General features: G+C 41.9%; 1 protein-coding gene across 1 annotated transcript in view; it reads left to right on the top strand.

Moving 5' to 3' along the window:
- LOC306769731 (dolichyl-diphosphooligosaccharide--protein glycosyltransferase subunit STT3B) overlaps positions 1 to 13,684 on the top strand; it is a 100,728-nt gene extending 87,044 nt beyond the window's left edge. Inside the window, exons 10-16 of the mRNA XM_079258426.1 lie at positions 1,696 to 1,907; positions 2,993 to 3,180; positions 3,948 to 4,119; positions 4,648 to 4,821; positions 7,258 to 7,371; positions 9,107 to 9,313; positions 10,883 to 13,684. Coding sequence (XP_079114552.1) covers positions 1,696 to 1,907; positions 2,993 to 3,180; positions 3,948 to 4,119; positions 4,648 to 4,821; positions 7,258 to 7,371; positions 9,107 to 9,313; positions 10,883 to 10,957 — 1,142 coding nt within the window. The 3' untranslated portion in view covers positions 10,958 to 13,684. The remainder of the gene's footprint in view (positions 1 to 1,695; positions 1,908 to 2,992; positions 3,181 to 3,947; positions 4,120 to 4,647; positions 4,822 to 7,257; positions 7,372 to 9,106; positions 9,314 to 10,882) is intronic.
- The last annotated feature ends 1,319 nt before the right edge of the window (positions 13,685 to 15,003 follow it).

The following is a 15,003-nucleotide window of genomic DNA, read 5'->3' as shown; positions in this document are numbered from 1 at the left end:
AGTTTAAAAAAAATCTTCTATTTTCTTCCCGTTTTAATGTCTGCTACACCACAAATGCTCCCCCTGGGCTTCTGTAGTTCAGAGTAGAGCTCACGTTCCCCTCACCTGTACCTGGCTAACACACACACACACACACACACACACACACACACACACACACACACACACACACACACACACACACACACACACACACACACACACAGGGATGTGCCACAGATAGTTGTGTGCAATACTGCAAGGTTTAGTTTTAATATGATGAGTAAATAAAGGAGTAGTTTTGCTAATGCTGGTAGTTTTTAATAGAACTATCAATATGAACATTAAGCAACTGAAAGACGTGCCGCCATCTTACACAAGTTTATTCACATTATTCAAGTTTTTATTTCTCCCTTCTGGGTGTATGTGTGTATATAAGGAGGTGCATGTAGATGCAGAAGCATTAGGTTTAATGTTTGTTCTTATCTTTTTTTAACTAACTTTTTTAGGAAAAGAAAAAAAGGACTGAAATCTTATTTTGGTTTAAAATAAGGTGTTACTTTTAGACCAGCCTTACTGTGAAACATTTAGATTTAATTTCCTTCTCCTACATGTTGATTTTCACAATCTGTGCAGCAACACACACAGCGCCACCAGTTCTTATTTGCAGTAGACTTTGTTGTGCTGCACCATTTGCTGTTTGCATTTCCAGCCCGTCTCTGTAAGCTGTCTGATTCAGAATCCTGCATCTGCTGGGTGGTCTCCTTGCAGAGTGACTGGGAAGCTTTTTTTTTTTTTTTTTTTTTTAAATAAAAAATGCATCAGTCAGCTGCTTTTTTTTCTGCAGTTGTAACTTACTTGTTCAAAAAATTTTACTTCCTCCGTTTTCCAGAGAACAAAACCGACATATGACAATGTGTCACAGCAGTGTGTTCTGTATTTAAACCTCATGCAGACTTTTAAACCCTTTTAATGGATTTGGCTTGTGTGCTGTGCAAATCCCATTTTTATAGCTTATAAAGATCAAACATTTACTGCACCTACTGGGATCTTTTGTGTCGCCCCCACCCCCTCATATGGGGACACATACCAGAGGGTGACAACCACTAATCTGAGATCATATTGCATTATTATTATAATTATTATTTTTAAAGGAACAATTACAAACATTCTCCTGTAGAGTCTTGTTATATGCATTGTGTGGATACATACAGGTTTCCTTGTCAATGGTGGAGCTGCATTGGTTCAGCATCAGAGTGTGAAAAGCTTTTAGGCTGAGAGGGGAAAAAAAACAGCAGAGCTTCTTCAACAAACCTTCTTTTGCCTCGATCAAGGGCAGAGAAGTTCTGCACGCTAAAAACACTCACTGCAATCTGTCTCTATCTCAGATTTAATTAGTCTATTACAGATATCGATTAGCCGTGCACCTGTTGAGCAGGGTCGGCACTTTTCAAGGACGAGGAGCTTCCACTGCTCTCCCCGCCAAGCGTTCTTTAAAACTTGCACAGGCCTCACGACACCGCCTCACATTTCCAAATCAATTTCTCTCTTTTTGTCTTTATCTCCTTCCTGCACACCGGCTCACTCGCTGTCTCTCCTTTACATTCATGCAGTCTGTCCTCGTCTGACTTTTTGCTCTGTTCCCGTCTGCTTACAGTGTACCCTGCTCATGACTGCCCTCCCCCCCCCCCCCCCCCCCCCCCTTCTGCCTTCCAGTGGCCCTGTACGCCATCAGCGCCGTCTATTTTGCCGGCGTGATGGTGCGGCTGATGCTGACGCTGACCCCGGTGGTGTGCATGCTGTCGGCCGTGGCTTTCTCCAGCGTCTTTGAGCATTACATGGGAGACGACACAAAGAGGGAGAAACCTCCTGCTGAGGACAGCAGCGACGAGGACGACAAAAGGAATTCTGGGAATCTCTACGACAAGGCAAGACGGGATGGAAAAACGAGATATTCCTGTTTCACCTCCACCTGCTGTCTGAGTAACATGAAAAGAAGAAAAGCAGAAAAATCAGCAGCAGCTGAGATGTTTCTGTCTTTCAGCTCTTTCTGGGGGTTTTGGAATTATCATTTACGTAATTGTCAGCTTCGCTCGTCTCTCCACTGTTTGGGTAAACTGTGAGTCAGCAGTGTTTACAGTTACAGTGATCCAACGCTGCTCTAAAAAGGTTGATGTTTAGACTGTGGGGAGGATTCATCTCCCGTTGCTGCTGATTTTCAGCCTTATTCCCCTATTTATAAGCAACACAACAAGAACACAAGTTTTAATCATCGGCTGAAGTTGAATATGATTGTCTGATACGTTGTTTACAGTGAGAGCTCCATTAAGTCAGACCATAAACATCTTTCTTTTATGAAGCCGTTCCTCCAGGATCATCAACCTGTCATTGCTCTGCAGAAGTCTTGTTTCCTGGAAGGAGGAAGGGCGTCTAATTAAGATGATGATCTTCACCCAAAAAAAAAAAAAAAAAGCAAAACTACAACCTGCAAATAAATTCCAAACACATCTCATCAAATCCAGACAACTCAGTAACACAAAGCAATTATCACATCCTGCAGTGATGAACTATTTTACACTCAGCTTTAAGTGTCATTAAGACTAACAGCAAGTAGACTTTTAATGAAATGTGTTGTGTGTCTAGTTTTAATTAGGTTTAACGTTAATTTCATTGTTAAAGCGCTGATAAAAGCATTGATCTTGATCAGTTCCAGTTTGACAAGAACATCTGAGGTAAAAGTCAGATGTAAGGCGTGTCTTTAAGCTGGCAGTTCTGCAGCAGAGGACCGAACTGCAGCTGCAAACATCTGTCTTCTGCTGCCGTAAAATAATGCAAACTCGTTTACACGTCTCCCCTCTCTGCAAAGTTTATTTTCACAGCTCAGGAAAGTTTTGGATGCTGTGAAAGACTTTCCTCATTGAGTTGGATTAATGATTGATTGCATTCATTAATTCATATTTCTGGATGGCGTTCGCTTCCTGTCTGTTGTAATAGCGTTTGTCTCCCCCTGCAGGCTGGCAAGGTGCGGAAGCACGTGTCGGAGCAGGACAAGGCGGAGGAGGGTTTGGGTCCAAACATCAAGTCCATCGTCACCATGCTGATGCTGATGCTGCTGATGATGTTCGCCGTCCACTGCACCTGGGTCACCAGCAACGCCTACTCCAGTCCCAGCGTCGTGCTGGCGTCGTACAACCACGATGGGTGAGAGCGCCGCACATGCACCCATGCTGGCTTTGGAACATGTTAAAAAAAACTGCGAGGAGTTGAGTCACCAGTGGCGGCGTACCACACACACACACACACACACACACACACATCAGCTGTATATATGAACGTGAGACAGAAGTGTGTTCGTGTGAACGCATGTTTATTTCATAAGGTTTATGGAAATATATTCGACAACATGAACACTGTGATTTGATTATTTAACCTACTTTACTGTGTTGTGGGAAATATCTGAAGCACCTTTTTGAATTTGAAGGAAAAAAAAGAAAAAGACGCTGAAGTAATAATGTCTCGGAGATGCTTTGAAAGGCCTGATTATTCTTTTAAAGCACCAGGGAGGATATTAAAGGATAAATGGCAGAAGCACAAGTTCTCATACATATATTTATGATATTACAATGGTTCTGTGAAAATGTGAGCAGCGTTGGCTGTCAATTTGCTTTTTTTTTTTTTTCCCTCACACATTTACACCCACACAGTCTGGAATACATAAAAAAACAAAACAAACACCAGTGTCAGTTGTTTCCATAGCGACTGTTAATTGATGGGGGTTGTTTATTTCTTCTGGAAGTAAATTGCAGAGACGACATCGGCAATGCGAGACGCTTGTTAATGCTCCGTTTATTATGCACGAATGCGGCATTTTTCATCCGTTGTTGCCCTTCGGATTCAGAAATATTAATGGCCTCTGTGGACACACACCTGTCAGTGTTGTTACCTGTCAACTTCAATTTGCCTCTCAGGACACGGAACATCCTCGATGACTTCAGGGAGGCTTATTACTGGCTGAGACAGAATACAGATGAGCACGCGCGTGTGATGTCATGGTGGGACTATGGCTACCAGATAGCCGGCATGGCCAACAGGACCACTCTAGTGGATAATAACACATGGAACAACAGCCACATAGCGCTGGTAAGATTTCTCTATCATTGTTTGGCGTTCTTGTTGACTGAACACGGAGACACACACACACACACACACACATACATACACGCTCATGATTCATTCCTGCAGCTGCTGGATGATTAGCAAGTTCTTCACTGGAAATTTTTTTCCCGTGTAATTGCCACATTGTAGAAAACGGCTGCCTCCAACGAGCCAGAAAATCTCGTTTGCTTTAACTTTTCCGGGAGAATTTATTTCTGTGGGGGAGTTTCAGATTTTGTGGGTTTGATTTTTTTTTTTCTTTCTCTGCTGCCAGATTGAGACGAATGCTTCTTTGTCTCTTAGTGAAGTCTGTGAAAGCCCTGTAGCTGTGCTCTGTGCTGTTTTCTACCTGCCGCCTCTTGTCTGCGCTGCATCTCCCTACAGGAAATGTAATTATAGAGAATACATGATGGATCACCGTTCCTTTCTGCCACGGCTGTATTGAAGCTCTGCGGTTTGCGAAACAGGAAATCCCAATTAAATGACGACTTCCCATCCGTTCGCTGCTTTTAGGTCGGGAAAGCCATGTCATCCAATGAGAGCGCCGCCTACCAGATCATGAGGTCTCTGGATGTGGATTACGTGCTGATCATCTTTGGAGGTGTAATCGGCTACTCAGGCGACGATATAAACAAGTTCCTGTGGATGGTGAGGATCGCCGAAGGGGAGCACCCCAAAGACATCAGGGTGAGTGAGGCTTTGGTTTCTCCTGTTGTAGGGGGGGGGGGTTGGGTGTGGATATTAAAACATGTACTCTTACACAAGATAAGAAGCAGCTCAGAAGACGGTGATGCCCTGATGAGGTGTGTTAATCATTCTGAGATGAATCTTTTATAAAGCTGGAACTTTCCATGTTTGTGTTTTATCAGGCTGGTTGCCGGTAACGATGTGGCGACTGAGTTAAGGCCACTTGCAACGTCTGTTCTTTTTCTTTTCTTTTTCTTTTTTTATCTCATTTTGTCTAAACGGGGGGGGGGGCTTGTTTTGGCTTTTATTTTATTTTTTTTTTTAAAGAGTAAACATACTCGCTGCTAATTAAGCACTCTGCTGTAAATTATGCTTTCATTTAGTTTATAATATCCACTTTTGCTTAAAGCTGTTTTTTCTTTACTTTTCTAATATTTAGTCTAGCCTACTTTAATCAGCGTTGGTAGGAAAACCAGCTAACACTTCAGTTTTAAAAGCATCCCTCACAAAGAAGCTTCCTCTCTATCAGTGAAGGCTGTACTTTGACCTCATTTTATAAAAAAAAAACAACTCTGAAACCGGTTCAATCAGCTCTGCTCAACTTTTAATGACAAACCCTCCACAATACTCAATGATTTTGAATTTAAATCTATTTCTACTTGTACATCAGGGGAGATGTCTGCATTCAAGTATTGAGGTGTTACCATAGTTACCAATTGATTTGCATTAATATGCGCTTAGTTTGAACAATGCAGATATAATTAGACGTTAGATTCATGCTTAAAAACATTTTGAAAATAATTTCAGAGGGGCTTTTTTTAAATGGTTTTATTTTTGGGTGAGGGAGGATATTTATTATTTCTGCCTGTAAAACCTCTAAATTAAAAATACTTTGCATTTATACAATACCTTTTAAATCGTATCTCAGTTCTAGAAAGTGTTTTAATAAAGCAAACTGGCTGTCCTGCAGTTTGCTTTATGTTTGCTGTGTTTATTTCTCTCCCATCAGACAAGGATAAGCACACAGGGGCATCGGACTGAGGAAGACGAGTACATAACCGCTGAGTCATCGTTGCTCTGCACAACATTCTTTCTGCTTCGTTCGGACTTCGTGTTATAGCTTCGTTTTTTTTTCTCCTGCTTTTATCTTAGTAAAGCTGCACAAAATGTCTCATAAACCTGGCACAAAAAGTCATGAAATTTATGTTTGCTCAATTATTTCTCCCCTGTAATTGTATAAGTTTGTTTTATTTTGCAGTATTAAAAAAACTGATCAGTTGACTTTATAACAAGATGAACACAGCTGAACATGTGGGGAGTTCTCCGTAGAAATGTGCTTAAAGTGGAACTATTATGTGCATTTCAGGCTAATTTATTTTTATTTTTGAGCCCAGAAGGGCTGGGATTGATGGAGTTATTGTCACAAATGGCTTTATTTACTTCAGACCGACCCTCTCCGTAGGCTGTCAGATCAGCCTGTGGGCAAAACCAGTGGATTGAGACTCTTCCACATTAAGCCCCGCCTCCCTCCACTGCACTACATCGGGAGCGCACACCGCAACTGCTTTCATTGTAACATCTCATAAACAGAAGGATTAGGCTAATATGAACTCAATAAAAAAAACAAACTACAATGTCAACACATAGCATACAGCCCTACATGTTGGAACCTGAATCAGAGCCTGAAAACAGCAACCCACAGCAAGGAATGCAGCAGGATGTCTCTTTGGTAAACTCACCAGCCATCGTTGGAAATAACTTTATCCGACGTTTTCCACCCGCCTGATGTATTTGTACATGCCCTTGTTAACCAGTAGAAGGTAACCAATCACCGAACCTTATCCCCCGGGACGTCACAAGGATTTCCAAGTAGAAAATACTCTCTAAAACGACGGGTTTTTTTGTTCCGAACGGAGAGAGTACTGGAACTCAAACTCAAACATGCGTTTAAGTGATAAAAAATAGCGCCGTTCACATGTCTGATGAGGATTCAACACTGTAACACTGTAGAAAGCTCAGAAAACTCCAAATACCATGATAGCACCCCTTTAAATTCCCTCCAATATTCTCACGTTGGTGTTCGCTCTTCTTCTGGTTATTCAGTGCTATATCTCCAGAATCTGATCAAACGCCGCCTTCAAGATGGCGACGCTTTCCCCCTACAGAGCAAGGATCATCAGCATGTGTTGCTCATTCCACAGGCTTGATCTCTACAAGTTCTAGCTCAGCGTAAAGGCGACTGGCTGGTCCATCCAGCCTCTATTCGTATTGTTAAAGGGGGGAAATGATCACCAAGCACTAATGGCTTTTTTTTTTGTCTTTTCTTTCTACAAAGCATTGACAACAAACTTTTGATGTCTTTAATATCTTTTCATTTCTGTCATTAACACCCCCCCCCCCCCCCCCCCCCCCCAACTTTCCTCTTTTGTTCTTCAGGAGAGCGACTACTTCACTCCTCAGGGGGAGTTCAGAGTGGACAAGGCTGGCTCACCCACTCTGCTCAACTGCCTCATGTACAAGATGTCCTATTATCGGTTTGGTGAAATGCAGGTGAGGGGGCGAGGAAAGGGCTTTCAGCATCATTTATGACATGTGAGTTTGGGTCAAGCCCGACTGTCCTTCAGTTTTACAACTCATGTTTCAGGCAGATGATCAGACGCTAACAAGCAGCTGCCAAGAAAGAAGCAGCAAGGCTATTTTGCACAATACACAGGTTTAGTAGGGAAGTAGGAGCAGCTGCCATCTCTAAAGGTGTATGATTTCTGTTACTTTAGCTTCAAAGCAGAGCTGGCAGACACGCGGGCAGAAGGGGATTTGAAGGAGTGACTTGTGGGGACGGGTGCAGGGGGTAGAAGAGAAGCTGTCAGGAAAAATGTGAAGGATTGGCGGAAGCTTTGAAATGTGCCGCGACTCCTTGTCAAGGGTATTCTTGCCAGGTGCTCGCATCCCTGCTGTAGACGCAGCTCCGTGCAGCGGCTGAGTCCACACAGATGCAGACTTGGGTCAGTATGGTTGGAAGGAGGAAGGAGATGTGGGAGAGCTGATTAGATTTACTGAGACAAGATGACGCAGGTAGAAACTGAGACAAACAGGGACGTCAGGAGAAAGAGAGTAAAACTGAGCCGAAGGAAAGAACAGAATAATGTTGTTTGCAGGTTTTTGTCAAGATAAAAGTATTCATTCAGTTCAGCAGAGTCTCTACGGCACAGATTCAGAATAAAAGGCAACAATAAGATCAGTTTTAGTTAAATCAAATCAAATGAATTAAACCTCGTACTTACATCATGTGTAATACTGTAAAAGGTGGAATTTTTTTATGTTTATAAACAGCTTATGAAGTGATTACTGGAGTCCATCAGTTAGGTTCAGCTTCAGTCACCCTCAGACATGATGATCCGGATCTTTTCTTTCAGTGATCTTATATTTTATACTTTGCCTTCTGAAACCATCCGATACAGCCGCAGAGATAAGGTCTAGGTCTACGCTGCGGTGGGGAAGAGTGAAGGTAAAAAACTCAAAAGAAAAGAGAAAATAAGCAACAAAAATGCAGTTATTGGAGTTGAAACTGGGTTTGCAGCTGTGAGAACAGGGCAGGGTCTGAAGGACGAGCAGCCGAAGGTTTTAAGAGCTGGATAACAGACTGGAGAGGTTGTTAAGTGGCTCAGACGAATCGTAATGGAGACGCTGCCAGAGGGGAGACACAGCAGTGCCATCCAAGAGCTGTCAAACATGCTGTTTATCTTTTTATAATTGAGTTTTAGTTGTTTTTACTCTATTAAGCTTTAAAGTTAAGTTTGAATCAGAGCTTTGGGCTAAAACAGACTGAAAAATTAAGTTGTCTAAGAAGACGATTTCCATCCCTGAAGATTTTACTTCTTCTGGTTTAATCTGAGGAATTAGTTTAATATTTCTGCTGCTGAATTTGGAAATGAGTGATACCAGAAAATGAAAACCACCACTGGGGGGATTATCTCACCTAGAAGACAGAAATAAATGGAAAGAACTCATGTTCCTTATTGGTAGTACCCTTGTTCTCTTAACGCGATGAATCTTGTGTGATAACGACTTTTCTTTTTTTTTTTTCTTTTTTTTTTTTAATCTCGCTCTTATTAAAAGCTCAGTAGCCTTTAGTTGTAAATGTACAAAATATTCATTTCACAGATATGACACTTGATGCGCACACAGCTCCCTGCGGTGACTTTAAATAACCGCATTCGACCCTGACACACGGCCACAAGCGCTCATTGAGTCACATGTGAACCTTTGCCCTCCTTTCCCTCCACAGCTGGACTTCAGAACGCCGCCTGGCTTCGACCGGACTCGCAACGCAGAGATCGGCAACAAAGACATTAAGTTCAAGCACCTGGAGGAGGCGTTCACCTCGGAGCACTGGCTGGTCAGGATCTACAAGGTGAAGGAGCTGGACAACAGAGAGCCGCTGGACCACAAGCTCCGCAGCATCGTTCCCAAACAGAAGTACACGTCCAAAAAGGTGACGAGAAAATCCTTTTTTTTTTCCCCCGTCGTTTTCATTAGATGGTGGATTTACCAGCTTCATTCCAACTTCTGAGCATGTATTATCCCTCTAAATGTCTTAGTATGTGTGCATACACTGCTGTCCAAAGAGCATGTTACAGGCCAATTTACAGTTTTGGAAACATGAAATGACACCAGTAGAACTCTAACCCTAACTCCGGGATTGGGACTGAACAGCTCAGTAGCCAAAACAAAAGTCTTCAGCTTGCCAGGCATTGACTCTGAAGCAGTGGAAGGTCATGTAGCTGAGACCAGATCTGTCAGGCTGATGGGGGGGGGGGGGGATCAGGGTAAGAAGACTGGCAGGTGAAGTGATGCAGCCATCATGCCGGTGGGGACGCTCTGATCTGGGGTTGCTGCAGTTGGTCAGGTGTTAGTTCAGTTTGACATTATGTCCCCCAAAATATAAATCCAGCTTACTGTACTGAAAGAGGTTATTCCATCAGTGGGTTCGTCCCTGATTTAACTGGCATACAGTTGTGCTCATATTTATTCATACCCTTTCATTAAAGAAGGGAAAAAAACTGCTGCCTGTAAAATAAGCTGAAATTGACTAAAGTAATAATAAATAAAAATTTTATGAAAATCATTCCATTATTTTCTAATTCTGGTTCAATAGATTTTTTTTTTTTTAAAAGCAAGTAAATAAGGTAATTTATGACATATTACACATCAGTCATAAACTAATATTTAGTTGAACAATCCTTCAATGTTTCCGCTCCAGTCAGGTGTTTTCTCTTCCTCTCAGTCAGACTTCTGCACCTGTTGACAGGTATTTTGTCCCACTGTTCAACAGAAAAGTGCTCTAATTTGTCCAGGACCAATTTGTTTGTTTTTCTTTCTTCAACTCAATTAAATGAAAAAAAGAGTCTTATATTATTAAATTATATTTTTTACTCATTTTTAGTTATTGTTCCTTTTTTTTAAGTCTCCAGTTATTTGAGTGACTGTTGTAAATTCAGCCTTTTCTTTAATGAAAGGGGATGAAGACATATGAGCACAACTATATTGCCAGATGACAATGCCAGGCTGCTTGGACTCTGGTTGTGGTTCAGGGAGCACGAGACATTTCACACAAAGTCCAAATCTTAACTCCACTTAGAATCTTCCGGATGTGCTGGAGAAGACTGTGTGGTGGTATGACTCTCCCATCAAATGCACAATAATAATGGATTGGACTTATATTGCACTTTATTGCTGACGGCACTTAAAGCATTCACTTTGGATCCATTATTCATCCACTCTTCATTATTACCTGCTGATGGTGAGCTACATGTGTAGCCACAGTTGCCCTGGGGCAGACAGATGTGCTCCAACGGCCTCTTAGACTCCGACCAGAACCAGAACTTTTATGCACATTCATACATAATAAAAGCTGAAGGGAGGTCAGATTAAATATTAGTGTGACTTTTTTTTTTTCCTTATGTGACAGTTTATACTTTTTTAGAAAGAAATGTTCATTTAACAATCTAAAGTTACAGAAAGATTTTCCCCTTTTGTGTGTGTGTGTGTGTGTGTTTCACAGACCACCAAGAGGAAGCGAGGACACATCAAGAACAAGCTTGTCCTTAAGAAGGGCAAGAAACTCCAAAAAAAGTAATCCTGATGAACTGATCCCACCGCTAAGAAACCTCGAAGCAACCAATGAAGAAGAACAGAGGGAGGGGGGGGGGGCGGTTGCCATGCACTTGGTCGTGAGCGCTTCTTGTCAGAGCGCCATGGCGTGTCGAGGAAGTGTCATATCTGGCTCGCTCCTGAAATTGTCGTCTCTTTTATGCTGAGGACGTCCGTCTTGCTTTTTTGTTTTTCCCTCCCATTTCTTTTTTTTTTTTCTTTAACTTTTTGTACTTGAATGTGTGACAAAGCATAGGGCTGCTCTACTTGGCTCAGCGTCGTTTCTTTTTTTTTTTGTGATATGTTGATTAACTGCTTCTCAGTCCAGGGATCGGGCGACGGGACACGAGGGATGACGGGGAACATTTTTGCACCAAAGACCCATCCACCTCCATGGCACATGCGGATTCATTGCTGAGAGCGAGGAAGCGCGGGAGTAAAAGCTGAGGACCGTTTCCTACACGTGTACAGAGAAAAGTATGCGATATGAAGGAACATCCCCGTCTACGCACACCCCATCTGTAATATTAACCTTTTTTTTTTTTTTTTTTATCATAGTCATCATTAACGTAATCATCTCCTCCTTGTCTGCCTGGCTCCCTGATCCTCTTCATCCAACTGATTTTTGCAAGAAATTGGCCTGATATGTAAATAGGATCTGTAAAGAAAATCTCTAAAAATGATGGTAATATATTGGATCGTTGTGGTGACTTTTAAATATGCTCTGGATTTTTCTCTTTTTTTTGTGTGTTTGATTGCTGTTTTGTTTGTTTTTCTTTTTGTATGACTCAAACAGAACGGTGAATGCAATAATTTACACAGAGGGGCTTGAGATTTTGTTGAAAGAGTGAATTTGAATGTGAATTTTTACACCCCACCTTTTTCACAGATTGCATAGATTGTACATTTTCTGCTGCTAGGGTTTAAAGACTGACGCAGGCAGCTGTGTGTTTGGGGTGAAAGGAAAAGAGGAAAATAGTGATAGTAAATTAGGCCTCCCTTCCTGCAGGGGGAGCGCTTTAGTTTAAGTGCGCAAAGCTTAGTGCCTCATCGCTGGTCACGATCACCTGATTTTAACTTTTTTTTTTTTTTTTTTTTTTTTAAACCTTCTAAAGCATCCTTCGCAGGTTGTTTCTTCGGATCAGACTGGGGCATCTGAAACTGGAAATGTTCATATCATCAGGAGCTGAGCTGTGTTCACGTAATCTTGGTATAAAGGTACCAAGAAGCCAACTGAGGCCTGAAGTAAGCTCACACAGATCAGGAAGTGTGTGTGTGTGTGTGTGTTGGAAGTTCTCTGGAGCTGTGTCCCAATGATATACGACATACTTTCACTCTTTGGAGCTTTTAAAGTAACTTGCTATGTGCATAATCATTTTAAAAAGAATAAAAATCCATTTGTATCCTATTAAAACAGAAAAAAACAACAATCAAATATTTGGTAGTGGTATTTAAAAAAAAAAAAACAAAAAAACCCAAAATAAAATTTTAAAAAATCCTGAAAATGAATATTTTTAAGCTACAAAATGTTTTGTTAAAGTAGAAAATGTAAAGTACAATGTCTTTCTTTTAACCCACAATATCTTCCGGCGTCTTCAGAAGCTCACATTATCGTGACGCTGCTTTTTCCTCGACCTGACACACAGAAGTTACTTCTCCTTCAGCTGGAGTCTAGTGGAGCATTTTTTGGGAGGTGGTTTCTGACATCCATCGCTCATCTTACACTTATAAGCATCAAATCCATTGGCATCACTCTGGCTTTGTCATTATTACTCTGTAACAGAGTAAAAACTGTAAATATTTACAGTCTAAACAAAAACAAACAAATAATAAATCAGTTTCATTGAAGATATTCTCATAATTTGACTTGTAAGCAGCAAACTACATTTCCCATGATGCACTTCTTTGGTCAGATTAGACCTTTAAATCGAATGGATCACTTTTTCTGTCCAGTGTGTGTACCGAGATCCTTTTCATTTAGTCAGCAACCGATTCATTTAGTCCAGGATCAAACATGAGAGCTCACAGTTCAATAACTAAAAATGTTTAATTCATCGCCTTTTCAAAAGACATAAGCCGCCACATAATGATCAAAGTAGCTGCTGAGCGAGCACATCATAGTCTTGGAGTTTGCTGTATGACGTTGGGACGCAGCTCCGTCTCTGTTGTTGTGCGGCCACTGCACTGTTTCCTCATGTCTACAAACTAAAGGAGTTTCTCTTTGTGCACGCTTCTGTAACTTCTGTTTCTACCATAACCGTGACACATCAGAAGACTAACACATCAGAGCTTTATTTGTTCCGTCACATCTCACACGAGGTGACTTGTTCTTATCAGCTGTTTTCTTTCCTTTAACATTCGAATCACTTTGTTCTCTTTGCTCTTTTGATTTTCTTTTGAGTTGGAGGCTTCAGACCTTCAGTGTGATGACGTCGCTGTTCCGTTACACAATGCCTAAAACTGTGTCGTGTCCTTTCGAGTTGCCGTGTGTCGGGAGAGGACGGAGTTCAGACTAAGCCTTAATGTGATGTACAGTTTCTTGCCCTCATTTTGTCTGAGTGACGGAACGGTTGCCTCGTCTGCTGAGTTTTAGTGTAGTCTGTCAACACTTTGTGTTGTTGATGCAGTCTCCCCCACTTGTCCCTGCTCACCTCCAAAGTTTACATTTTTACACTGTTCTGTTCAGCCATCTTTAAATATACACCTTAATGAAAGCATCGGTGTAAGTTCTCTTCATTTCTAACGCAGGATTAAGCAATTTGAGTTGTTTCTTTCCTCAACAGGGCTGGGTTTTTTTTGTTTCAACCTGGGGGAATGCAAACTGAACCACGCAGCGGCAGAGTTTGGCTTTAGCTTTGATATCCGAATAAGGAATGACAATACAGATGGGTGCGGGTGGTGTTTGAGAAGCATCTTATTACGGGTGAATTTCATGGTGTAATGTGTAACTTCCTTTCAACACATGACCCCCCCCATCCCTTTCAATCACTGCATATTTATAATGATGAATAACTGGACGTTTTATTACCAGTAGGTGAAGCCAGTCGTCATTGGCTGCTGTCCTGCAGGTTTTAGATGTTTCCTCTGAATAAAACTAATGTTTGGCCAGCAGACTGAACAGCTGTTTAGGATTTGAATACTGTCTAGATCGCGACCCTCCCTCCCGTACATCTGAAAGCAGGTGCCATTAGACGCTGCATCTTGTCACTTACCACATTTTGCTTCATTAAATGAAAGAAAAATCCGCTTTTAGCTGCTTTAATCACCAGACTTTAACGCTATCTTTTATATGGAGAAATAAGCAGTTCCCATCTTCTCAATAGAAAGGACGAATCACACGGCTTTCCTTTTAATCACGTCCCCCTACTCCTTTTAAGTTCAGCTGTTATTATTTTAAGCTTGATCATACAGTCGCCTCGTTCTTCAACGGCGGCGGCGGTGCGCCACACATCAGCCGACTGCCTTTGATCAGGTTAAATCTTAAGCCACCCCGATGGGTGAAGTAGAAAAGCAGTAATTGTGTCATTACGGTGCAGCGTCCTGCTGGCAAACTTCAGATCATCCCCCTCATGTAGCCGTTCCTTTTAACATGCACAAAGTGGCAGAACAAAGCTCCAGGATACACCTGAATGATTTCCAGCCCACAACCAGCAGAAGCCCCGTGTTCAGGTAGGGAATCTTGGTGGTACTAGGAAGATCTGCATGCTACGTGGTTTGGTGGTCATAATGTTGTGGGGGATCGCTTTAAGCCAAAGATGTCCTGGAGAGCCACAAGCCTGCAGGTTTTCCATGTTGCCCTGCTTCATCACACTTCACTCAAATTAATGAGTCATTGTGCAGAACTTCAGAGGTTGTTGGATTTATTTGGAGTCAGATCTGTTGAAGCAGGACTACTCTGAAAATCTGCAGAGCAGCAGCCTTTGAGGACCAGAGGACACCTCTGGTTTTACAGCTCTAAAATAACTAATCACTGCTCTCTGGTGGACGAATTATGTCACAACAGCACTGTTAAGACTACAGATCCGCCCTGTG

The sequence above is a fragment of the Telmatherina bonti genome (assembly GCF_933228915.1).
Source record: "Telmatherina bonti genome assembly, chromosome: 19".
NCBI classification, from domain to species: Eukaryota; Metazoa; Chordata; class Actinopteri; order Atheriniformes; family Telmatherinidae; genus Telmatherina; species Telmatherina bonti.
Note: the sequence above shows the minus strand (reverse complement) of the source record. Positions and strands in the feature narration are given on the sequence as shown.